At 51.3% G+C, this 25,567-nt stretch overlaps 2 protein-coding genes across 2 annotated transcripts; both read right to left on the bottom strand.

Annotated features, from left to right (window-relative positions):
- Positions 1–406: 406 nt before the first annotated feature.
- Positions 407–11,531, bottom strand: CD300LB (CD300 molecule like family member b). The gene is made up of 4 exons (XM_037995859.2): positions 11,381–11,531; positions 5,950–6,279; positions 3,801–3,873; positions 407–3,122 (listed from the first exon to the last, which is right to left on the bottom strand). The coding sequence occupies exons 1-4, from the start codon at positions 11,529–11,531 to the stop codon at positions 2,960–2,962; spliced, it is 717 nt and encodes a 238-aa protein (XP_037851787.1). The 3' UTR covers positions 407–2,959.
- A 2,489-nt stretch (positions 11,532–14,020) lies between these two features.
- Positions 14,021–25,567, bottom strand: CD300C (CD300c molecule). The gene is made up of 4 exons (XM_037995856.2): positions 25,136–25,567; positions 24,181–24,519; positions 21,860–21,971; positions 14,021–20,734 (listed from the first exon to the last, which is right to left on the bottom strand). The coding sequence occupies exons 1-4, from the start codon at positions 25,194–25,196 to the stop codon at positions 20,587–20,589; spliced, it is 660 nt and encodes a 219-aa protein (XP_037851784.1). The 5' UTR covers positions 25,197–25,567; the 3' UTR covers positions 14,021–20,586.

Genomic DNA, 25,567 nt, shown 5'->3' with positions numbered 1-25,567 from the left:
GCAGCCAGGGGCTGGTGGAGGAGTGGAAAGGGGGAGTTGCTATTCAATTGGTGTGATATAGTCATGCAAGGTGAAAAAGTTCTAGAACTCTGCTGTACAGCAATGTGCATATAATTAAGAATATTGGGGCCGGGCGCGGTGGCTCACGCCTGTAATCCCAGCACTTTGGGAGGCCGAGGCGGGCGGATCACAAGGTCAGGAGATCGAGACCATGGTGAAACCCCGTCTCTACTAAAAAATAGAAAAAAATTAGCCGGGCGCAGTGGCGGGCGCCTGTAGTCCCAGCTATTCGGGAGGCTGAGGTAGGAGAATGGCGTGAACCCGGGAGGCGGAGCTTGCAGTGAGCCGAGATTGCGCCACTGCACTCCAGCCTGGGCGACAGAGCGAGACTCCGTCTCAAAAAAAAAAAAAAAAAAAAAAAAGAATATTGTACTGCACACCTAAGAGTTTGTTAAGAGGGCAGATTTCATGTTAGGTGTTTTTTGTTTGTTCATTTTTTACCACAATTTTTAAAAAGGGGAAGAAGGAACCCATGTGCCCCACCCTGGTGAGGGCCCTTCCCACTGCTCTCTCTTTACTGCCCCTGGCCAGCTGCCCTCAGCTCTGAACTTCCTCTGTGGTTGTGCAGTTGTTCAGAAGTAAAAGCCTGTGGGAAGGAGAAGTTGTGCTTTTCTCTTAAAAGAGTAAGAGCCATACCTGCCAACCTTTTTTTTTTTTTTTTTTTTTCCGACAGAGTTTTGCTGTGTCCTCTGTTGCCCAGACTGAAGCACAATGGCACAATCTTGGCTCACTGCAACCTCCACTTCCCGGGTTCAAGAGATACTCCTGCCTCAGCCTCCCGAGTAGCTGGGACTACAGGTGTATACCACCACACCCAGCTAATTGTTGTATTTTTAGTAGACACAGCAGTTTCGTCATGTTGGCCAGGCTGGGCTTGAACTCCTGACCTCAGGTGATCCACCTGCCTCAGCCTGCCAAAGGTCTGGGATTACAGGCGGGAGCCACCATGCCCAGCACATCACTAACTTTTGGTTCCATGAAGGGTGAAAATCAGTTTATGACAAATCCTCATGGTCTGTGGCTATTAAAGGGCATGAGGGCTTTGGCTCCAAGCTCCCGGTTGAAACACTTTTGCTGTAAAATGCAGTGCCAGCACTAGTGGCTCATTTATTGACTTTCCGTCTTTCTCCCTATCCCAGAGAATGGGTGTATTAGGCAGGCTTTGCTTGTCAGCTTGCGTTGGAATCCCAAGGGGTATTTCCTAGAAATGCGTACGTGGGTAGTGGTGTAAGGGCGTGTGTGCTGGGTGGGCAGACAGACAATAGATGCCTACTTTACTCTGGTGGATTCTCCTCGATGGAGCCACAAGAAAAACAACCCAGCCACACTAGCTCCCGAGAGATTGAGGGATTCTTTGAATATCAACAGGAAGAACCGGTGGGAAAAGAATGACATCACCTTGACAAGCGCCAGTGGCCCCTCGCCCCTTTGAGTCCAGCTGGCGAAGCATCGTGCTTTGGTTTTCCCTCTCGTGGAGCACTGCGGTCCTCCCTGGGTCTGGCCGGATCTTTGGGAGGCTGGATCCAGGAAAGCATTCCAGGAAGCAGGGCCCTGGGGGTGGTGGACTGTGGGTCTTGGTCCCCCACAGAATGACTCAGGGGGTCTTAGCCCAGCTCGAACTCTCCTTCCTTTCTGGCCATTATGGAATTTTCAGGCCCATCATTGTCCAGAGCCCTAAATTCAGTTGAGTGTCAGAGAAAGTTTCTCTTTGGCTGAAGGACAACAAGAGGGGGTTAAAGAGTCACAGTGGGAAGAGGAGGCTCCGGTTGCCATGCTAGGGACCAGAGGGCCCCCTCTCCTTTATCCACTGCTGACAGTCAGAGCTCCCTGTTAGAACCAAGAGCAGGAGGGAGGCGTCCTCATGGGTGTTCAAAGGGCAACATGCTGAACATGTGTGGTGTGTTTGCGTGTGCAGGTTGGGGAGGGAGAGCGTCTCACATGGAGCTGGTTCTCCTCACAAGAAGTGAAGGTCCCTTTGGTGTGAGGGTCCCTCACCTATACAGCACAAAGTGACCACATTTGAGGGCCTCATCGCCGTGGGTGAGGCATGTGAGGAGACAGCAGCACTTCCCTAGGACAGTTTTCATGAGTAACATGATTTCAACATTACTGAAAAGGGAAGGTGCCATTTCCTGCGATGGTTTTTGTTATTGCCCTCCCCACCTGGAGGTGGTTCTTGAGGCCCAACAGGCTCTTTTGGGGAGGAGACCTGAGCTGTCACGCTGAGGAGGCTCCCAAGCTGCAGCCCCCCAGAGGAGGGGGAGTGGGCAGGGAGCTTGGGGGGCCAGGAGGAGGAGGAGGTGGGAGGGGGAGGTTCCTCCTCAACCCTGTGGACTCAGAGCCATGTCCTCCCTGGGGAAAGGGTCCATCCAGCCCCTCATGCCCTAGAATCAGGAACTCATCCCAGAATCACTCTCCTTGTGTGTGGGATCAGATAGGTTTCTTATGAACACAAGTTATTAAAACCCAACTTTGCCAGAAAAAAATATTTTTTAAAAATGGATATATCAGGCTCTAAGGCAAAGACAGTGTTGAGTTGGTCTCCGGGATGATGGAAGTCTAGAGCTGGGGGGTCTCCCCCAACCTCTCTCTGTACTTTGGTCCCATGCTCTGTGCCAGAGTTATTCCAGCAGTGGGGACACAGTCATCCAGGCTTGAGCTCCATCTCTGCAGCTCCTGACCAAGAGAACAGGTGCTGGCACCCCAGGAGGTGATGGTGGCTCAGGAGAGGCCCCAGCCCTGGTGGGCAGGGAGGTGCCCACCAGCTCCAAGGCCAGGGCAGAGGCCAGGGCCCCTATCTCAGTTGCCGCATCCCGAGGACTTGGAGATGTTCCTTCCACAGCCCAAGTCTCTTCTGGAAACGTGGTCCAAGGCAGGAAGGCTCTGCAGATCCATCTCTCTAAGGGGCCATGTCTTTAGTCGGAAGTTCGGAGAAGTTCATGTAGATAGGCTGGTCCCCTGGCTCCTCGGGGACCCTCTGAGACCCCTTCAACCAGAGGATGGCACCGACCAAGATGAGCAAGATGGGCACCTTCACAAATACCAGGAGCATGTAGTGGTTCCTGGGGAAGGGGACACAGTGGTCAGAGCCCTGGGCACCCCCAGGCCATGTCACTCCCATCCCCTAACCCTGTGAGCCATCAGTCAAAGCCTGTGACCCTGGGCCGGGCAACCCCACTCTGAAGATCCCTGTAAACCTCCTCCTTGGTTCAGCCTCAAGGGCTCCTCCAACAGTCACCTTGGCTGGTTTCACACGGGGCCCGTCTTCCTTTCTAACGTTACCTTCTGGGACCCTCTTTGCTCAAAGTACATCTCAGCTCAACAGAAGCGCCAGAGGTCACCAAATACAGGTTGTGTTTCCTGCCTCTGTTCCTACTAATGCCAGCTCCAGACTGGTAAATCACCCTTCCTGTTCTGTGTCCCTTGATGTCTTGCACCACAGAGGGTGGTATCTTATCTCCCCCCGGCACCCATGAGGCCACCAATACAAGGTTGACTGATTGACTGGGCGGATGATGCTCACTGAGAAGAGTTCTGCAGAGTGGTTTTCTGGTGAGAGCTAGAGTGGGGAGATGGTGGATTGCAGTGATGGGGGCAGGAGAGAGATGGAGGGTGGGCTTGGGGCCTCGACTCTGGCTAGAACAGGTGTTGGTGTTTGGTGATAGGCAGGAGTTCTCAGGCTTGGCTTCCCCTTAGGAGGTACCCCAGGTAGGGACAGGAGAAAGAACCACATGACTCACCTCTTGTGGGAGCTGATGGACACTATGATATTGCCGTTGACAGAAGAGCTTGCTGGTGCGGAAGCTGCTCCCTCTAGACACAGGCAAAGTCAACCATGGGTTAGCAGCACAGGTGGGAGCTCGTGCATGGGTCACAAAACCACCCGACCCTGCCAGCCCTCACCAGAAGACCCTTTCCCCTGGAGCAGGAGGATTTTTCTCTCCTGCTACAGCCCCTCGTGCTTCTACTGAGTCACCTCAATCTCAACACACAGACATTTTTTCCCATCATTTTCAGGTGTGGCAAGAAAAATTAAAAAATAAATAGGAGTAAGCACTGTAGTCTATTATGGGAGAGAGAGAGGTTTTTTCATACTTTCTTTCCACCTATCTTGTAAGTGGGACTATTGGATGGGGAAATAAATTTCTGGTCTTTTCCACTGGAGTGATGCCTGAGCAGGGCTTAAGGAGAGAAGATTCTGGAAATGGGCTGTCCAGAAATTGGGGTAGTCCAGAAAAAGGGAAAGGGGGCTCCAGAAGGCTCATGAAGAAAAGGGCACACTCCAGTTAAATAGAGAACACCGACTATGAGGAACGGAACATTTTTAGGAGCAACTATACAGGCAATTTGTTGGGGGCAGTCTGGTGGGGGGGCCCCTGAGCCCAGCCCGGCACTGAGTATCCATGACCCAACAGTGATCTTTTATTTCAGTCCTCGGCCCCAGTAAATTCTTCTCAATGGTCCCAGGCTGTCAGGCGCAGTGGTTCACGCCTGTAATCCCAGCACTTTGGAAGACCAAGGGAGGCAGATCGCTTGAGCCGAGGAGTTCGAAAAGAGCCTGGGCAACATGGTGAAACCCTGTCTCTACAAAAAAATACAAAATGAACCAGGCGTGGTCATGTGCCCCTATAGTCCCAGCTACTCAGGAAGCTGAAGTGGAAGGATCAATTGAGCCCAAGAGGTCGAGGCTGCAGTGAGTCAAGGTCGCCCCACTGCACTCCAGCCTGGGCTACAGAGAGAAACCCTGTCTCAAAAAACAAAACAAAATCAAACAAAAAAGTCCCAGGCTGGGGCCACGCTAGGTAGGTTCCTGTCTAAGCTGCAGGTAACTCCAGTCACAACAGTTCCTATGAAGCCCCTGATCGTCTTACAGGCTGGTACCCCTGTAGGTCCCCCACCCAACACTCCAGAACATCTCTTTCCCTAAAGCGCCACACTGGCCATGGCTTTTTGTCTCTTTGTACCACCTGCATGTCTTGCTCAATCCCCTCTCTGCCCCCATAGATATTCTGGGCTTCCCCTACTTGGCAGCCCTGGGGAAGTCTTGCTTGACCCTTTCTGGACTCCTCTTTACCCAGCTGTAGCCACTGTGTCCATGTGCCTCTTTGGTACCAACCCCAACAGTATACAGGCTTGTTCTAGGGCCGGCATTGTCTATTTCCACATCACCACCAAATGGATCCAAGTGGACACTGAGCTGACGAAGTACTGAGTACGGGTGTGTGGGTGGAAGTGGAGGTTGAGGGCTGCTTCCCAGACTCCAGCAACAGCAGCAGGACGACCCCAGAGTCTGTCAGTGGAGTCCAAGGCATGGAGGAGATGCCAGGGCAGCCAGAGAAGTCCCTGACACTGACCGTGATTGAAGCCATCCTTTCCCTTTAAAGCGTCCACTGTCACCCACGCATCTCCCTGGGATTTTCTTACCCCGTGCTCATCTTACACAGCCAGATAAAGTAGCGGAGCAAGTGGCTGGGGACCTAGAAAGGAGGGTACTGTAAGATGCCCAGAGCTACTCTGGGTTGGTGCAGTTACTGGGACTCAATACTAGGACTCCCTGGGCCGCTCTAGGTTCCCTCTTTGCCATGTCATGAGCAGGACTGGGCCACCAGTCACCAAAGCTGAAGTCCCCATTCTCACTCCCATCTCAAGCCCCACCTGGATTCCTTGGAGAGACCTCAGGGACTGAGATGGCAGAGCGATGCTGGCCGCCACTCTCCCTTAGTTTCTTTCACCTCCCTCCCAGTCCGTCTGTCTGTCTGTCTCTCTCTCTCGCTGTCTCTCTTAGGCTCACCGTCATTCCCCTTCAGCCTTGGGGAGGAGCATGTCGGAGCATTGACTTTCCCAGCCCTGAGCTCCAGGGCCTCGTCGTGTAGATGAGAAAGTTCTTACCTGGGTCAACAGTCAATTGCACTTGAGTCCCAAGGTCAGGTCCTAGTCTCTGAATCCCACACCAGTAAATGTTTGAGTCATTTTGCCTGAGCCCCTCCATGGTCACAGTGAATGTGCAGTCTGTATGACTGTCCTTGATGGACACAAGGTCCTTCTTCTCTTCTTGCTCTGACCCTCTGGTTTGAATGAGGATCTCGCATGAGACCCAGCGGGACCCTCGGCACCACCACTTGACGTGGGTCTCCCATCCTCGCTTATAGTGGCACCGCACCTTCACGAACCCCTTCTCTGGAGCTCTCACGGACACTGGGCCTCGGATGGAGAAACAGCCTGAAAAACAGAATCCCAAGATACAACTCCTGTTGCCTGAGCCAGTTTGGTGTTTAAGAGTCCCGAGTGTGTCTCTAGCACACCCAATTCCTCATCCCCATCTCCCCCTCAGTCCAGCCCCCCACCAGCTTCTAGACCTGCTTAGCATGTGACACCATGGTCTCCTACCACCTTCTTTCCTTGTCCTCTCAATGCTGTTCTCATCGGAGCCAAATATTTAACTACCAGCCCTCTGGGAGAAAAAGATCTCTGGTTTAGGAGCCGGGCACGGTGGCTCACACCTGTAATCCCAGCACTTTGGGAAGCCAAGGTGGGCAGATCACCTGAGGTCAGGAGTTCCAGACCAGCATGGCCAACATGGTGAAACCCGGTCTCTACTAAAAACACAAAAATTAGCTGGGCGTGCTGGCAGTCACTTGTAGTCTCAGCTACATGGGAGGCTGAAGCACGAGAATCACTTGAACCCGGGAGGCAGAGGTTGCAGTGAGCTGAGATCACACCACTGCACTCCAGCCTAGACAACAGAGTGAGACTGTTGTCTAGAAAAAAAAGAAAAGAAAAGAAAAGAAATCTCTGGTTTTAATATTTGCCAAATTCCGTAGTGTAAATATTCCCACAGTGGCAGATGTCAGGTAATCCATGTGATGTCACTGGACACAGAACTGGGAAAAGGTGTCCCAAGCCAGCTCCTGTGAGCCAGCCCCAGCACCCTGCGGGGGTACCCAGGGTTCCCTCTCCAGCCTTCGTCTTATCTCCCCTGACAAGCCTCCATGGAGGGAGTCTCTCCATTTCCATGGCTTTAATGATTACCTGTTTCCTGATGGTTCTCAAATCCATATTTGCAGCTCAGACTCCCCTTAGCAAGTCCACTATTTACAAAGACACGCTGGATGTCTCTGAATTCCTATGTTGCAGAACGGAATGCACTTTCTCTCTCACCCTGAACTACTCTCCTTTGGTATTTTTTTCTAGTGGGGCATTGGATGTGACAGAGTAACAAAGGCCTGGTGAAAGCCAAGCAGATTAGAGGTGAGCATCATCAAATGGCTGCCTGTGCCTCCGCTGATTGACTCCAGTTAGGCTGTGTGCAGAGTGGCTCTTTCCTTGGCAATGACACGGGTTTCTTGATCACTCAGAAGTGGATACAGGGGCAGAGAATCACAAAGGAAGCCTCTCTTGACTGTTTCGTGGCCTCAGAGCTTCAGGCCCAGGCCGGGGGTCTCTGCAGGGTGGAGAGAGCCCGGTCTATTTCCCCAGGCAGGTGCCACCTCCTCACAGCTTGGGCCTTCTCCCTGAAGCTGTTTTAGTTTTCTTGAACTTTGCATTCGTGGTTGGTAGAATAATGTCCCCCATAGGTGTTGGCATCCTCATACACAGAACCTGTGAATATGTCCCCTGACATGGCCAGAGGGACTCTGCAGATGTGATGAAGTTAGGGACCTTGAGACAGGAAGAGTATCCTGAATAATCTCCACGGACATTCTAAGTGAAAGAGGGTTGAGGGAGAGTCCGATTGGAAGATGCTCTGTTGCTGGCTTTGAAGTGGAGGAAGAGGCCACCGGCCAAGGAAAGCAGATGGCTTCTAGAAGCTGGAAAATGCAGGGAAGCAGATTCCCCCCAGAGCCTCTAGAAGAGGGTTCCCAACCCCGGGACCACAGATGGGTAACAGCCCATGGCCTGTTAGGAACTGAGCCTTACAGCAGGAGGTGAGCAGCGGGCAAGCAAGTGAAGCTTCATCTGTATTTACAACCACTCCCCGTTGTCCAAATTACCACCTGACCTCCACCTCCCGTCAGATCAGCGGTGGCATTAGAGTCCTACAGAAGTGCGAACCCTATTGTGAACTGCGCATGTGAGGGATCTAGATTGCACACTTTATGAGAATCTAATGCCTGATGATCTGCCACTGCCTCCCATCACTCCCAGATGGGACCGTCTAGTTGCAGGTAAACAAGCTCAGGGCTCCCACAGATGCTACATTACGGTGCAGTGTATAATTATTTCATTATATATTACAATATAATGATAATATAAAGTATACAATAAGTGTAATATGTTTGAATCATCCCAAACCATCCTCACCCCACTCCTGGTGTGGAAAAATTGTCTTCCATGAAACCAGATCCTGATGCCAAAAAGGTTGGGGACAACTGCTCTAAAGAAACCCAACCCTACCTGCACCTCAATTTTAACCAGTAAGACCATGCCAGGCTCTGGTCTTCAGAAGCACCAATGAGATGATGAAATTGTGCAGTTCTAAGCCATAGAGTTCATGTTAATTTGTTACAGCAGCCACTGGAAATTAACATAGCATTCAATCAGCAGAACCAACTTGATTCTCTTCAAACCAGCAGCTCCACCACCCAGCCTTCCAGAAGAGCTTGGCATCTTCTTTCGTGCTGTCCTCTCCTTCAGCCCCAAGAGCTGATTGGTAGCCAGTTTAGTCAGCTCTATCCTAGAGATGCTCCTCAGGTTTTTTTCTTCTTTCAGCCTCTGTCATCGCAGGCCCCGAGGACAGCATGGCAGCAGAGCAACTGTGAGCTTTAAATGCAGAAAGACCTGATGCTGAACTAGTTGGGAAACCCTGGCAGAGTTGCTTAACCTCTGCAAGTCTTGCTTCCTTATTCATAAGACAGTCACGCTACCCTCTACTTTGAAGGTGGTAATAGGACTTGGATGTGTGTAGGCTGGGCAAGGTGGCTCATGCCTGTAATTGCAAAGCTGTGGGAGGCTGAGGCAGGAGGATCGCTTGAGCCCAGGAGTTCCAGACTAACCCGGGCAACATGGTGAAACCCTGTGTCTGCAAAAGTAAAAGATTAGCTGGGAGTGGTGGTGCATGCCTGTGGTCCCAGCTGCTTGGGGGGCTGAGGTGGGAGGATCGCTTGAGCTGAGAGTTCAAGGCTGCAGTGAGTTCCAATCGCCCACCACTACACTTCAGCCTGGGTGACAGAGTGAGGCGTTGTCTTCAAAAAATTATCTGCTTTTAAATTTAAAGGAAGACTTGGATATAGTCCAATACCAGACATTTGGGGTTTGCTCCATCAGTGACAGCTCATCAACAGGTCAGGACCTCATCTGTGCCTAGATCATGACAGTGGCATCTGGAGAGGTCTTCCCAGCCCCAGCAGCATCCTCCCCAACTCTCCTCTCCTGAGGATTATGGCCTTCATACTCTTGTCTTTTGTGTTTCCAATCTCATATCCAACTCGCCACCCCCAAGCTGTCCTGCACACTAACAGCTCCCTCTGCTCTCCTCTCCAAACCACTGCCTGAGTTGGGTACTGACACTGTCTCCTCCTCATCGTCAGCTGCACTTGCCCTGAGCATCTAAAAATCTTTTAGGGGCCAGGCACGGTGGCTCATGCCTGTAATCCCAGCACTTTAAGAGGCCAAGGTGGGTGGATCATTTGAGGTCAGAAGTTCGAGACCAACCTGGCCAACATGGCGAAATTCTGTCTCTACTAAAAATACAAAAATTAGCCAGGCATGGTGGCAGGTGCCTTAATCCCAGCTTCTTGGGAGGCTGAGGCAGGAGAATCACTTGAACCCAGAAGGCAGAGGTTGCAGTGAGCCAAGATTGTGCCACTGCACTCCAACCTGGGCGACAGAGTGAAACTCCGTCTCAAAAACAAAAACCAAAAACAATATACCCAAAAGCATAAATTGGATTTGTCAGCAATCACTAACAGCAGAAAAGAGATGCTGCTGCCTTGAACAAAGTGTCATGAATCCTAGCTTCAGTCATTCAAACTGTAAAGGGCTCACAATGTAATTAGGCCCATTTAAAAATATATGTGGGGGTTTCTCTAACCACAGAATATGATGGCTGGAACTATTAATCAGGCTTCTATGTGTTGTCAAGAGTTGGTATGAGGAACGATAGGGATGGAAATGACAGGGCAGCCGTCAGCTTGGAGCAGAGCCCTGTTGAACTGGCCGAAGGGCTGAAGTCCAGCCAGGACTGGAGTCGGGTCTCAGAACTCCCCGGCTGTGTTCTTTCCTGTTGTACCTCTGTGGACTGCTCTATCTGTGCCAGATGGTCAGTCCCTAGGCTCCAGGAGAGAACTGTGTGGCCCACACATATTGCACACCATGCGTACAATTCTGGATTGTCCCCTAATGCCCTCTAGGTATCCACCAAGGTTTGCCATGGAGAAGATCATCTAGCCCATCCCACTTTCCACCTGGGTTCTTGAGAAGTTTTTTCTTTGGAAGTCTCAGCTCCTGAGCATGGCATGGAAGGCCTTCATAATCTTGTCTTTTGTGTTTCCAACCTCATATCCAACTCGCCACCCACAAGATGTCCTGCACACTGATAGCTCCCTCTGCATGTATCCACCATTCTTTCTAAGCCTCCATCTCTCTGCACAGGTCCCCCAACACACACACCCACATACACACCCAGCTCTCTAGAGTGTCTGACCTTCCTTCTACAGGGCACATCAAGTGCACAGCTTCATCTTTCTCTAGTCACCAGAGAGAACTGCTTCATCCTCCGCACACACCTCCAACCAATGCCTTATTGTGTCCTGCAATTGCTCATTGTTTATGTGTATGTCTCACCCACTAAGCCATCTGGAGTCTTTTTACTTTTTTTTTTTTTTTTTTTTTTTGAGACAAGGTCTCACTCTGTCACGCAGGCTGGAGTGCAGTGGTGCGATCACAACTCTGCAGCATTGAGTACCTGAGCTCAAGGGATCCTCCAGCTTCAGCCTCCCAAGTAGCTGGGACTACAGGCATGTGTCACTACGCTCAGCTAATTTTTGTTCATTTTCTTTAGAGACGAGGTCTCACTAGGTTGCCCAAGCTGGTCTTAAATGCCTGGACTCAAGCAATCCTCCCACCTTGGCCTCCCAAAGTGTTAGGATTACAGGTATGAGCCACCGCCTCAAGCCTGGAGTCTTCTTTAATGGCCAGTTCTCCTCCTCTTTTTTCTTGATGTCCTCAGGCCCCGAAGCACACGATGTCAGTCCCCAGTGCACCTTTGTTGAATGACTTCACAAAGCCACCTCTCATTTCCCTGGATGTGGAAGGACAAATGCCCTCTGCCTCCTGCCCTGCCCCTGTCATACCAAGGGCCCAAGGCCCCAGCCCCACTCACCTGAGAGGCTGAGAAGGAGCAGAGCGGGGGACAGCCACATGGCTCTGCCTTCCCGGCTCCTCGTCCACCTGATCTGCCACCAGTGACAAATGCGGATCCCAGATGCACTCTGGAAGTTCTGCCTGAGCTCAGGCTTGCACCTTCTGTGCATCTAGACCGCCTTTGACTTTCTTAATCATTCACTTCCTTTTATAGAGTGGGTAGTTCCTGCTTTTAATTATTCAATGAAAGAGGCAGGCTGGGCCACAGGGATTGAGCGCTGTCACTATGTAAAAAAGAGGAGGGAGGGGACTGTGCAGGGTCAGGAGGGGAGGGGGAAAAGGGGTGGGGTGAGGGGGCATCTGGCCTAGCAGGCCTTGGGTCCAAGGGGTATAACACTCTGGGAGTCAATTTCAGAACTGTTCTACACCACAGTGACAGGTCCCAGCAGCAAGGAACACCCAACTCAGATGTCAGATGGGCCATGCTGGGCACACCTGAAGATTCGTTTGTTAGGTGTTACAGCCAAGTGCATAAACACGCAGACTGTTGGCTCAGACAGACCTGACTCTAACCCCACGAGCACCACCTACAAGCTGCGTGACTGTGGACAGCGCAATCAACACCTCTGTGCCTCAGTTATTGCGTCTATTAATTGGGTTCATAATGTTTGTTGTTGTTATAGGAGTTATTGAGAAATTATTTTAGGCAGATAGAGAGGAAAAGGGGTCCTTGGGAAGATTTTTTTTTTCTTTTAAAGCAGCTCCGTAAATGTTTCTTGTCTAGCAGAAAAGCCCTGGCTCTTAGAGCTGGGCAGGCAAGCTTTGATATGCAAATACAGGCCATCAGAAACTGGGTCCACCCAAACATGGAGACTCCCGCAGTCTTCTTCTTGTCCCCACATGTGCCTGGCAACATGGCCGCCCCTACAAATCCCCATGTGTGTAGAACATCATGGCGCCTGTATTTGCATATTAAAAGGCTAGGGTAGCAGGGCTAGTTTTTTTGTGGGCTACTTGAATGATATACCTGGTCAAACCAATCCCCTGGGCCCTATGCAAATCAGGTACCGCCTCCTCCAGCCTCCTCATATAACTGGCTGTTTTGCACCACACTGGAGGTTCCCTGTTTCAGCTTGGAGCCCGCCTCCTTCAGTCTCTGTACAGGGGGAGCCTCTTCCTTCCTTCTTTCTTGTCTATTAAATTCTCCACTCCTTAAAACCACTCCACATGTGTGCATGTTGTTTTATTAAAACCAGCAGGAGACCAAGGAACCTGGTGTTCCTCCAGTCATCAGAGCCATATCATTTTGGTGCATTGGCCGGAAATCCAGCATTCATCGGAGTGGTAAGTATGGGAGTGAGCTTAAAATCTGTTCTGTCATTCCAGGGCACTCTTAGCTTCTATTTTAAAATAAAATAAAATAAAATAAGTCAGTGGGCATCCGTCAGCCGGGTACATACACTTAGTGTTGGCTGCCATACTAAAGACTCGAATGTGAGGCTTGCTGGTGAGAACACGGAGAACCCCCCAGTACCCCTGGGTCATTGGGAATGTTGGCCATGTTTCAAATCAGCTTCTTTTCACAGGAAGACCTCGCCATTGTGCAAGGCTGGGAAAAGTTCTAAGGCAACTACGAATTTCTGGGCAGAGCACACCCTGGCATGAATCAAACGCCTCTGGACTGGACCCAGCCTCTGGTGGCCCAATCTGGGCGTTGGCAAAGAATCCTCAATCTTGTCACAAAACTCTCCTTCCTTCTCTATCTGCGGTCTCTTTCACTTTCTCTGTGTGAAATGTGTAGCGATTTTTACAGCCTAGGAAAGTAATCCTGTTAGGCAAAATCAGGAAGATGCGGTTGCAATCTTCTAGGAACAGAGTTCTCCCCTTTCTCCCTACCACGTCTCTGTTGAGCACATAGTATTTCTAAGTCAACAGTGCCACCTAGTAGAAATAGAAATCCTCTACATAAAGCATATTTTTTTTTTCATGGCAAACCGCAGCTTCTTTTTGCATGATTAGAAATCAGGCTGGGCCGGGCACAGTGGCTCACGCCTGTAATCCCAGCACTTTGGGAGGCCGAGGCGGGCAGATCATGAGGTCAGGAGATCGAGACCATCCTGGCTAAAACAGTGAAACCCCGTCCGTCTCTACTAAAAATACAAACAATTAGCCGGGCGTGGTGGCGGGTGCCTGTAGTCCTAGCTACTCAGGAGGCTGAGGCAGGAGAATCGCTTGAACCCGGGAGGTGGAGCTTGCAGTGAGCCGAAATCATGCCACTGCACTCCAGCCTGGGCAACAAGAGTGACACTCTGTCTCAAAAAAAAAAAAAAAAAGAAAGAAAAGGAATCAGGCTCTAGGCCTCTTCTGAAAGTTCTGCCCTTAGCATTTAGGAGTTAAGATGTCTTCCATAGCCAAATTTTAGTCTCAGTATTGTCCCACCGGCAGGAATATGGCCATTCGGTTCCTACATTCCTTTAAGTCACTTATTCTGTTTCCGATTAAGATGGTACTTAATTAGTAAGGGGGTTTTTAAGTCCAGAAGTTAACCAGAACCATTTTTCTAAGGGTAAATTCTTTAGCACAGGCCATAATAATAGCAAGATATAAAGTTCAATCTAGCACGTGCCTTCCCTTAAAGAGGCCTTGCCCAATTATGTACTTTTTCTTTTTTTTTTTTTGAGATGGAGTCTTGCTCTTGTCACCCAGGCCGGAGTGCAGTGGTACAATCTCAGCTCACTGCAACCTCCACCTCCCAGGTTCAAGTGATTCTCCTGCCTCATCCTCCCAAGTTGCTGGAATTACAGGCGCCCGCTACCATGTGTAGCTAATTTTTGTATTTTTAGTAGAGAGAGGGTTTCACCATGTTGGCCAGGCTGGTCTCGAACTCCTGATTTCAGGTGATCCACCCACCTTGGCCTCCCAAAGTGCTAGAATTACAGGTATGAGCCACCTCCTCATACCTGTATGAGTCCTCATAGGACTGCAGCCTAAATTCCAAATACCAAAGACTGAAATTTTCAGCCTCGCTAAGGGAACACCTCAATGTTTGAACCTTTGTTGTGTTTTGTACAGGGCATTCTCTGTACTAGTTTGTTGTGGTTATAAAACAATTAGCAGAATAGCCTACATTTGTAATTGTTTTCTATTCCATGCTTCTGCCTGTGTTGTTTTCTCTCAAAATCCATTCCTTTAAAAAATCTGTTGCAGATGTGGAAAAAAAAATAGAATATTATTAAAAGACATTTTAAAAGCTCATAAATAATTAGAATTACATGCCATGTTCATAGAGAAATTATCATAAAGATAAATTTTATACATTTACATTTAAAGTCTCAACAGAGGTTTTTTTTCTTTTTTAGAACATTGACTGGTTAATTCTAAAATTTCTGCAGAAGAGGAAATGACCAATATTTGCAAAGACATTCCCGATATCAAAGTACAATGTATAGTGACATGCCTTACCAGATAACAAGACATTTTAACACAGCTATAGTAATTAAAACAGTGTTGTCTGGGCTCCAAAATAGGCAATTAGGCAAATTCAACATAATAGAGTGGTTAGAAAAAGGTCCAAGCATATATAGAAATAAATACATGCCAGGGGTTTCTTTGCAGATTGCTGGAGAAATGTGGATAATGTTTATCCAAATGGAAGACAGAAAAATGGATTATTATCTCAGCCTAGAAACAAAATCATTTAGAAGTGGGTCAAGGACTTACCTGTGAAAGGAAATATTTAAAAATTTTTAGAAGAAAATATAGGAGAATTTTTTTTTAATTTGGGAGTATCCATAATTGGTTAAACAAGATGAAAGTATAAACCATTAAGGAAAATGAATAATTTGTACATTAAATTGAAAATCCTGTTTCTCAAAAGATATCATAAAGCCAATAAACCAGGAAAGGATATGTGGAGCACGGTAACTAACAAAAGACTTGCAAAGAGCTTCCACCAATCGGATCATGAGATCAGGAGATCGAGACCATCCCGGCTAACATGGTGAAACCCCGTCTCTACTAAAAATACAAAAAATTAGCCGGGCTGTGGTGGGCGCCTGTAGTCCCAGCTACTTGGGAGGCTGAGGCAGGAGAATGGCATGAACCCAGGAGGCAGAGGTTGCAGTGAGCCAAGATCACGCCACTGCACTCCAGCCTGGGTGACAGAGTGAGACTCTGTCTCAAAAAAAAAAAAAAAAAAAAAAAAACACAAACAACGGAAAGTAGATGAAGATTAGAAGAGGCCTTTCTCAAAAGAGAAAATTAAAATAACCAAAAAACACATGAGAATGAGTTTAATATTAGTAATCAGAGAAATTCAAATTAAAACAATGAGATATCATTTCGTATCCATTAACTTGAAGAAACTTAGAAAGTCTAAGATTCAAGCAGGAGCACTGCTGATGAGGAGCAAAAGTTGGTGTAGTTACTTTGGAAAATAATTTGCAATTGCCTAGTAGAGCTGATTACACACATGCAGCAAAACCTAGCAATTATTTGCTGAGAACTCTACTCTAGGAGACACTTTTGGACAGATAAAATTAGGATATATGTTCACAATAACATTATAAGTAACGGCAACAAAAAAAGAAGAGGAGAAGGAAGAAAAGGAGGAGGAGGAAGAGAAAAAAGAAGAGGAGGAAGAGCAGGAGGAAGAGGAGGAATAAAAGGAGGAAAAGAAAAAAGAAGAAAAGGAGGAAAAGAAAAAAGAAGAAAAGGAGGAAAAGAAAGAAGAAAAGGAGGAGGAGGAGAAGTAGGCAGGAAGAGGAGGCAGAAAAGAGTAGGAGGAGGAGAAAGAGGAGGGAGAAGAGGAGGAGGAAGAGGAAGGAAAAGATGAGAGAGAAAGGATGGAGAAAGAGAAGGAGGAAAACAAGAAGAGCATAAAAAAGAGAAAGAAAAGAAACAAGCTAAACACCCGTTCAAGCAAGAGGATGTGTGAGTTATGGTATGTTCGTACAACAGAATGTAGACCAGTACAAAGAAGTGACACATCAATGCATCAACACATCAACATGGATGAATCTCAAAAATAAAGTGTTGAATGGTCCAGGCACTGTGGCTCACGCTGTAATCCCAGCACTTTGGGAGGCCGAGGCGGGTGGATCATGAGGTCCGGAGACGGTGAAACCCATCTCTACTAAAAATACAAAAAATGAGCCAGATATGGTGGCACATGCCTGTAGTCTCAGCTACTCAGGAGGCAGAGGCAGGAGAATCGCTTGAACCTGGGAGGCAGCGGTTGCAGTGAGCCGAGATCTAACCGCTGCACTCCAACCTGGGTGAAAGAGGGAGACTCCGTCAAAAAAAAAAAAAAAAAAAAAAAAAAGGTTGAATGATAAAATCCGATTGCTTAGAAATAAAAATGCCTAATACTATTCACAGAAAGTTCAAAAATAAACAAAGCTAAATAATATACTCTTTGGAAATCCACATGCATATATAAGGCAAATCCCTTAAAACAAGATGATGATGAACATAAAAATCGGAATGTGAGCCGGGTGCTGCGGTGCATGCCTGTAGTCCCAGCTCCCCAGAGGCTGAGACGGGACCATTGCTGGAGCCCAGGAGCTCAAATCCAGCCTGGCTAACATAGTAAGACCCATCTTTATAAAAAATAATAATAAAATAAAATGTAGGATGTGGTTTTCTGAGAGGAGGATAGAAAAGAAATTGCATAAGATCAGAAAGCGGTTTGGGGCTTCATGAGTATGAATGATGTTCTATGACTTAAACTGGATGGGGGGCACACACGGGTTAAAGAGTATTCTTGGTTGAAAGTGCATGTATTCTTTTGTGTGTCTGATACATCACGAGAAAAAAGCTTCCAAATCTTCTGATAGAAACATGGATTTGTTGGTCAGAAGGCCATTCCCATACGTAAGTGGGAGTATGTTGCTTGGCAGGGTATTGATGGGCATCAGAGTCACTGTTTCTCACAATCCAGCTGACTTTGCCTCCCTACCGAGCTCCTCTGAGCCCTGTCCACCCACAGGACAGCCCCCAGCATGTTTAGGAGCAGGGGCAGCTCCAGGAGGGTCAGGAGCAGGATGTGGAGGCTGCTGAGCAGGGACTTGTGGGGACACAGTGACAGGCAGTGAGTCACCTCTGCAGGGGAGGCCCTGGTGCCCTCCACCTTGCCCCTATCCCCAGTGCCAAAGTACTGTGGCCACAAAAATCAAGAACTAACCTGGACATAGCAGCCAGACACATAAGACCAATGCCCTTTAATTATCACCCTAAGAATTGCCTTGAGACTCGGGGCTGTGGGCTGAGGCAGGGCAGAGCCATGGCAGCAATCTGAGGGGACACTCAGGGACCTGGTAGGACCTGAATCCACAAGAATCTCTACCAAAGCCCTTCGTGTGCAGGAGCACACCCTTCAGAGGTGCAGAAATCAGTAACCCGGATATCTGTTGAATGCCTGCTCCTCTCCAGATGGCATTTCCCGCAAAGGCAGGAGCCCTGTCTTGTCCTCTTCACAGATACACTGGCACCTTCCCTGTGGCTGCAAACATCAGTCTGTAAAATTCGTGGTTGTTGAGCAGCGGCTACTAGTGTCTGTCCTGGGTCCACTGTGATGGTCACGTGCCTCCCCAGGGAGCAGACATGGCGGACAGGCCTTCCCAGGAGGCGGGGACCCAGGTCTGTCCCCACTTAGCATGGCTGGTTCTCCTGACATGATGGGCTCAGGGTGTCTTTACCCTGGAAAGGGCAAGGAGGCTAGTCAGGTGCAGGGTTTGCCTCCTGTTTGTCCTGAAGGGCATCACCCCTTCTCCACATTCTTATGCCTTAAGCATATTCCTTGACTCTCCCAACCCTCCTGCAGATTTCTGTTCCTTTCTTCCTATCAGAGTCAATAGCACCAGTATGTGCACACAGCCGTGAAGCCGAGTGGAGAGTGACAGGGGAATCTGGGTGGAGCCGGCACCATGAAGGGGTGACTGTACCCTCGTCCTGCCCTGTCGTCCCTCCATTTACACTCTCAGGGACACAGCATGCACTGGGGTCATTGGTGCTGATGACCCCAAACTCACATCATGGGACTGTTGCCAGCCCAGTGCAATCCCAGGCCCTCCCACCTGCCCAGTGTTCAGGTCTGGCTTTAGCCCAGCTTGGCAGTAGTTAGCCCCGCCATGAGGACCTGACCTGGTCTCCCCTTCTGCTCATTCCATTCTCCCCAGAATCAGCAGCATGATCCCTGACACACACACGTGGCCCTGGGGAGGGACTGCTCAACTCCCAATGGCTCCTGCTATCACAGGATGGCACCCACCTGACCTGGCCTCGGCACACAGGTCCTGGCAGCTCCCAGTGCCCGGCAAGTGGCTCCCACCTCCTGGCTCCAGGTTCACCTCGGTGCTGCCGCCCTCCCCACTCGGGCCTTTGTCCAGACCCTCAACTTCCCACTCTGCCTGGCTCCAGCTAACAGGTTTGCCTGTGTGTTCCTTGACCTTCCTGGGTTATGGTGGCTCCCTTTTTAGGGGTCCTCATGACCCATTTCACACTTCCCTCTTGTGTTCATCGTGGGTTTCATCTGGACTGGTAGCTCATGGAGAACCAGGGCAGTGTCTTGTCTTGGTCACAGCTGTCACTTGCTATCATCCTAGGGTCTGCCAAAGGCAAGTCAACAAATTGCCTGTTGAATGAATGCATGCATGACTCTCTCGAGTCTTACCTGCCTTCAGAAAACTTAATTGTCTGATGCTGGTGTGCCATATCCGACTCAGGCTGGGGAGGAGACAGAGAATGCTATCTGCAGGCCCTGGAGCCATTGGATCCAGAGAGGGATCTGCTTCTTGTGTTTTCCAGATCCAAGTCTAAGATGTCCCCTGGCAGGACACGTGTACCTGCTGCTCTCTCTGCCTCAGGGCTCCTCCTCCAGGGATCCTGGCGCTCATCCCCTCCTTTCTCCTGATCCCTGCTTGCTCATCGCCTATTAGAGGGGCTTCATAACGGACCCCTCCACTCCTGCAAAGCAGTCACCCCACTTCTCTTATTTTACTCCGTGGCTCTTCTCACCTCTGTGTTTTACATTTACCTCTGGAACTTATTCGTGTATTTTTGCGTGTGTTTATCATTTCTATCCCCCACCTGGAATATGGGCTCAATGTAAACAGAGTTCCTTGACTGGTGTATCATGGTCTGATACACCAGAAGCTCCCATAAGTATCTGCTGAATGGAAAAAAGGTAAGAACCTCCGGCGAGGCCCTCGTTGACCAGGAGGACTCATGGGAACCATCTGCCTCACAGGTGTTGGCCAGGTCATCATGGCGACCCTGGAACAGAAATGATGAGCAAATGATAACATCTTCTTTCATCTGTACAGGCAGACATGGTCTACACTACTGAGCAAAAGACTCAGTTAACTACCACATCAAGGAGTCACAGCCCTCAGTCCATTTCCAAATTTGCACCAGTTAAAACCCACAGCCCTGGAATGAAGGAGAGGTCAGGTCCCCTTGAAGAAGGAGAAAGGGTAGGCCTGGCTATGCTACCACAGTTCACATGGAGAATCTTCTACCAGCTCTCCCAGAGGGACCTAGAGACACTGGCCAGGATGCGTCTACCTGAAGGAGGGAATAGTCAGGCTTTGGGGGAAATCCTGGATCCTTTTCTGCAGGGACTCCCCATTCTGAGAGGCCTAACATGGGGCTTGGTCCACTATTCTCAGCAAAGGCCTGTGGAGATCAGGGAACAATGGATTTCTCACTCAGGTCTGACTTAGTAGGCCTGATACATCCCAAACCTACACATTGTCATTTCTTAAAGTTTGAAAGCATCATGGAATCGACACACTCAGTAATTGGAAGCAGCCGCATATTCTGCACTCCTGGACCCAGGGAGTGTGGGCGATTATGGTGGCAAAGGTGCAGGGGAGTCCTGGACCTGCCTCTCCCTGTAAAAACGGTGGAGGAAGCAATGCCAGGCTCCCAGAGGAAAAGGAAGGGTGCAGGGAGGGCATACGGGCACTCGGATGTGTTGCTGACAGCTTGAGGCTTAGCTGTCCAGGGCGTGCACATGAGACGTGGAGTCACAGCTCAGGGTGTCCGTGTCCATCAGGTTCACGTGTGACACATGAGGATCGGGCACAGGGAAAAGGCTGAAGGGGGCTCACAGAGGATTCCGGGAGATGTGGGGAGAGCAGCCCGGGAGGGAGCGGTCAGGAGGTCATTCCAGTCCGGCAGTGGGGCTCTGTCGCAGCGCAGGGCCTTGATGGACAGCAAATGCTACTGGTTCTCGCCCACGGGCCAACTCTGCCTGCTTCTAGAGCTTCTCTGAGGTCTGTTCACCCAGAGGATGGCACCCAGCATGCTCAGGAGCAGGGGCAGCTCCAGGAGGACCAGGAGCAGGAAGCGGACGTTGCTGAACAGGGAGCTGTGGAGAGACGGTGATGGGCAGTGAGTCACCTCCCCAGGGGAGGCCCAGGTGTCCTCCACCATCCCCTGACCCTTGTGTCCCAATCCTGTGACCACAGCCAACCACATAAGCACCCCCACTGGACAGTCCATCCCATCTCAGCATCACAGCCCCTAACCCTCAGCCTCAGATTTGCCCTTGACCTGAGGACTGTGACACAGGAAGGGCAGGACCGTGAGAGGATGTGAGGTCACACCAGGGATCCAGGGAGGGTCTGTGTCCAGGACACAGCTGTCTACCTCTGTGTTCCCCATGGAGGATTACCCAGCTGGGGTCCCGGAATTCACAAAGGGTTATTTGTTTGGTGTCAACTCTCCTGTACACAGCGTTTCCAGGAGGGCAGGGACCATTTGTTTCATTCACAGTGAGTACCTGGTGCCTATCCTGAGTCTCCAATAATCTGCCCTACAACTTCAGTGCTTGCTGAAGGAATGAATGAATGGACAGCTCAGCTCTCAGCTCCTCAGAGGACTGGGCTTGTCAAACAGGATGAAACTCTGGCCAGGGCTGCGAGGGAGGCAGAGGAGGGGACCGGGACCACCGGACCCCAGAGCATCTGTCCCCTGCCCTAGCCTGGCCAGGTCCCAAGGCTCCTCGAAGGACATTTGCCTCGCTCCTCCCTCTGCCCGGACCCCTCTTCCTCCAGACCCCAGAGTGCCCAGCCCCCAACCCTTCAGGTCTCCATGCTTACGTCCTCAAATCCTCAAACCCTCTTCTGACCATTGTCCGTGAAATAGCAACTCCAACACCTACACACGCTCTCCCCAAACCCAAGAGACAAACATCTCATCCCAGCATTCATCACCCTTTGCTGTATTTGTACATCAGCCTCTGTGCTGACTTGGTCAATGCGTGAATTCACGCAGTAGAACTCAACTTCCACGAGGGCAGGACAGTGGCTGTGTGGTTCCCTGCTGTGACTCAATCCCAAAAGAAGAGCCCGACACTTCAGAGAACCTTCACATTAGGTGTGGGAGGTGTGAACAAAGAAGGGACTGGGCGAAGGGAGACCCAAGTCCCCTAAACATCACACGCAGTGGAGAGGCTGCCCACGAGGCCCAGTCCTGTGCACAGGCACCTTACCCAGGGTGTGGGCTGGGTTCAGGGCTGTCCTTTCTGGTCACGCTGGGCCAGGTGTGCACTGGCAGCTTCGTGGGAGGACCTGAGGTGCCCATGGAGCTCTGGGGCCTGGAGGCTGTGGGTGAAACACGGGTCAGCCTTGATGACATCACATGGGTCTCCCACTTACTCTCACCTGTTCTCACTCCGATTTTCACAGACAAGGTCACCAATGATGTGCTGGACAGACGCCCTGTGTCCAACATGCCCCACGGCCACACCCAGGCCTGACCAGGGTCCTGGGCCTCTCCTTGTCCCATCCCTAGGTGCTGCAGAGCCAGGACGCCATTTCAGATGTGAGAGCTGCCCTGCTCACCAGCGGGAAGGAAGAGTCTGTGGCAAAGGCACAGGGCTCCAGGTTCCTCCCCAGCCAGGAAAGGACAGGGTGACCTGGGGGAATGGGGTGATGTTTATTCTGCGAAGGGTGACCCAGAGTGACTATGGCACAGCAGTGGTGGGAGAGAGGCTGGAAGTGAGGACAGGAAGTCAGCAGGGTCCTCCCTGAACGATGGGACCCGAGTCCACTCAGCCCCAAATGGCAGCCACGCCGCGGCCCCACAAGGCCATTGGACCATCCTCTTAGGGGAAGGGAATGCCCAGGAAGAAAGATCTGGAGAGGGGGCACCCGGTGGAGCCTGGGCGGTGGCCTGCGGTGAAGACAGCTGGATAAGGGCCCTTTCCTCCTGCCCCCGGTACCCTCAGGTAGCTCTTAGTTCCTCACTCCTAGATGGGAAGGCACAAAGGGTACAGGAGGGACACGTCCCCCCCCGGGAAATGGAGAACAAGAAGACGCTCAGAGGAACCTGGGACATTGTCAGAAGAAAACGATGGAAAAGCAACCACACTGAGGCCACTGGGTTTGTGTCTCGTGAGACAGGAGCGGGGCTTTGAGGGAAGAATGGTCTGCGGCACGGGGAGGGGCCCTCAGGTCCATGCCAGCCTCAGAGCTCATTTCCATCCGCAGGTCCCTCTGCCTGAGGGGGCAATTTCTGGGGTTTCCCTGGGTTCCCTCCTGTGGTAAAAGGTGTCAGAGAGTAAGGGGGACACACAGGTCAGCCTGCGGGGCAGGATGCGGTTCCCAGGAGCATGGGAACCCCACCCAGGGCTCTGGGGCCCCTTCCTGTGTCCTCCAGTGGCTGCTGCATGAGCTCCCAGAACAGGGTTGGGAGGTTGTGGCCTCAGGACCCTCCAGACAGGGCGGCGTCCATGCAGTCCCCAGGGCAGGGGCAGCCTTGAGTGAAGGCAACCAGTGATCGGGGGGTCCCATTCCGCATGGGGAAGAGCAAGTCAGACCCAGGCGGGACAGTGGGCGCCCTCCAGTGTGGACCCGGCCCTTGTCAATACAGGGAGATAGCAAGGACCCCAGAGTCAGGGCTGGCCTCACAGACCCCACCCAGGAAAGTTTCAGGCCTGAGGCTGTGAGGGAGGGCGCACAGCGGGGAGGTCTCCAGCCACAGGGCCAGGGGGCTTTTGTGGGTGCCCACCCTCCCAACACACACATGCAGGTGCACACACACACACACACAAACCACACCACACTCCTATGCAGACGCCCACACACAAAGACACGCTCTCACTCATCCACACACAGCGGCACACCGTGTCCTGAGTCACTGACCCCCAGGCTCACACACTCCGGTTCCACTTCTTTCCTCAGGGACAGAATGACCAGCCCTAGACTCAGGCAGGCCTGGTGCTAAGAAAAGGAGGGGCTCACCTGGGAACACAGACACCTCAACCTGGACTATGACCCTTCTGGGCCAATTGGGCATTTCTGAACAGGACGCAGGTGCCACTCCCAATGGTCCTGATTTTCCATCCTGCTGATGAGGGTCCAGGTCTCCTGCAGGCCTCCCTGCGGCAGAGGAGTCTGTCTACACTGCAAATCTGACCTGTCTTATGCTAAGGCTCCCCCTGAGGGCAGCAGCTTCCCATCTGGCCCCCCAGCCTCTCTGTGCAGCCCCACCCTTCCCCCACACAGCTGCACTTCCGTGGGACTGAGCCACAGGTGCGCTCCTGGCTCCTTCACAGGCAACGCTCTCTCAGCCCCCCTGTCACCGGACCCTCCCCTTCTTCAATACTGGGCAGACATGTCGGCTGCTCCAGGAGAGACGCCCTGACTGTGTTCCCCTGGCCCCCACCTCTCTCTCTCTTACACACACACACACACACACACACACACACACACACACACACACACAGTCGGCTTCGCGTCTCTGACCTGATTCCTGCCCCAACAATTCCAACCTGAGCCTATTTAGGTGCTGACGGAAGGAGGGGCTCACCTGGGAACACGGACACCTCAACCTGGACATAGGGATCATAAAGGTCTTGGAGCAACGGTGTATCCACCCCACACCAGTATGTGCCTGCGTCCTCCTCTGTAAGGTTCTCCAAGGTCACTGTGAAGCTGAGGTTTTCAGGACTGTCCCTGATGGACACTCGGCCGTTCATTTCTCCTGCTGGCCCTTGGGTCTCCACAATCCTGTCACATCGGAGAACCCGTGGTGGTCTGCACCAGTATTTGTTGAGAGTCTTGTGTTTCTCCTCATAGCAACACTGCACGCTCAGGGATCCCCCCACGGGGCTGTCCACGGTGCTGGGGCCTCTCAGAGGAAAACAGCCTGAAAAACACAAGCCAGGGAGTCCCATCTCCTTACCAGAGGGTCCTGGTCCGGGGTGCCCCGGTGTCAGGCCGTCATGGACCCTGGGAGTGTGGAGAAGCCAATGGCAGGCAGGCAGGCTTTGTCCACCCAGGAGCAGGGACTGAGGGTCAGAGGCTCCCTCTGTGCAGAGGTGGGAAGGGCGTGGGAAGTTTCCATGGAGACTGGAAAGCCAGGCTAGGGAAACACTGGATGTGTGCAGGCCTGTGTGTGCATGTGAGTGTGGCTGTGTGTGTGTGTGGCTGTGTGTGTGTGGCTATGTGTGTGAGTGTGACTATGTGTGTGATCGTTCCAGATAAAATTTGTGATTTGATAACTTTGGCAATGACAGTCACAGCATCACCTCCCACCAGGGCTTCCTGTCTCAGGCACAGAGGAACAGGCCTCCCCCGCGCTGTGCCCTGCAGCCCGCTGTCCCCTAGTGAGGTGGCCGCTGATCGCTCCTGGGTGTTCCTCTGCCCTCCTTCCCTCTCCCTGCCCCTGCTCCCCTCTGTGACCGCTACTCCACTGCCTGCACCCTGCCCTGCCCTCTCCCACCCAGGACAGAGCTCCCCGAGTCCAGGGCCAGCCCACTCACCTGGGACAAGCAGGAGGAGCAGAGCTGAAGGCCGCCACAAGGCCCAGGCCCTGGCAGTCATTCCTGTAACACGGATGTCACCTGCCCCACTGTGCAAGACCCCAGGAGGGGACAAAATGGAGCCTCCTCCCAGCAGATCTGAGCTTTGCTTCTGCTTTTCTTCTGCTCTCTGCTTCCTTGTCCAGCCCCGTCTCAGGTCTGAGGCTGGAGAGGGTCAGGGTGCAGGAAGCTCAGGGAGAGAGCCGCCTGGGCTGAGGCCGGTGCTGACAGCTCTGGGATGGTGCTAGTGGCTCCTCTCAACCCCGAAGTCTGGCAAAGTTCAGGGTCCCTTGGAAGGAAATGCAGCCACTTCCCCACAGCCCACAGCTTCTGGCTTCAGTGTGTTACTCACACAGCAGAAGGCAGAGCCAAGCTGGGCCATTTCCTACCACA

Source organism: Chlorocebus sabaeus, chromosome 16 (assembly GCF_047675955.1).
Source record: "Chlorocebus sabaeus isolate Y175 chromosome 16, mChlSab1.0.hap1, whole genome shotgun sequence".
In the NCBI taxonomy this organism is placed as follows: Eukaryota; Metazoa; Chordata; class Mammalia; order Primates; family Cercopithecidae; genus Chlorocebus; species Chlorocebus sabaeus.
This window is presented reverse-complemented; position numbering and strand designations above follow the sequence as displayed.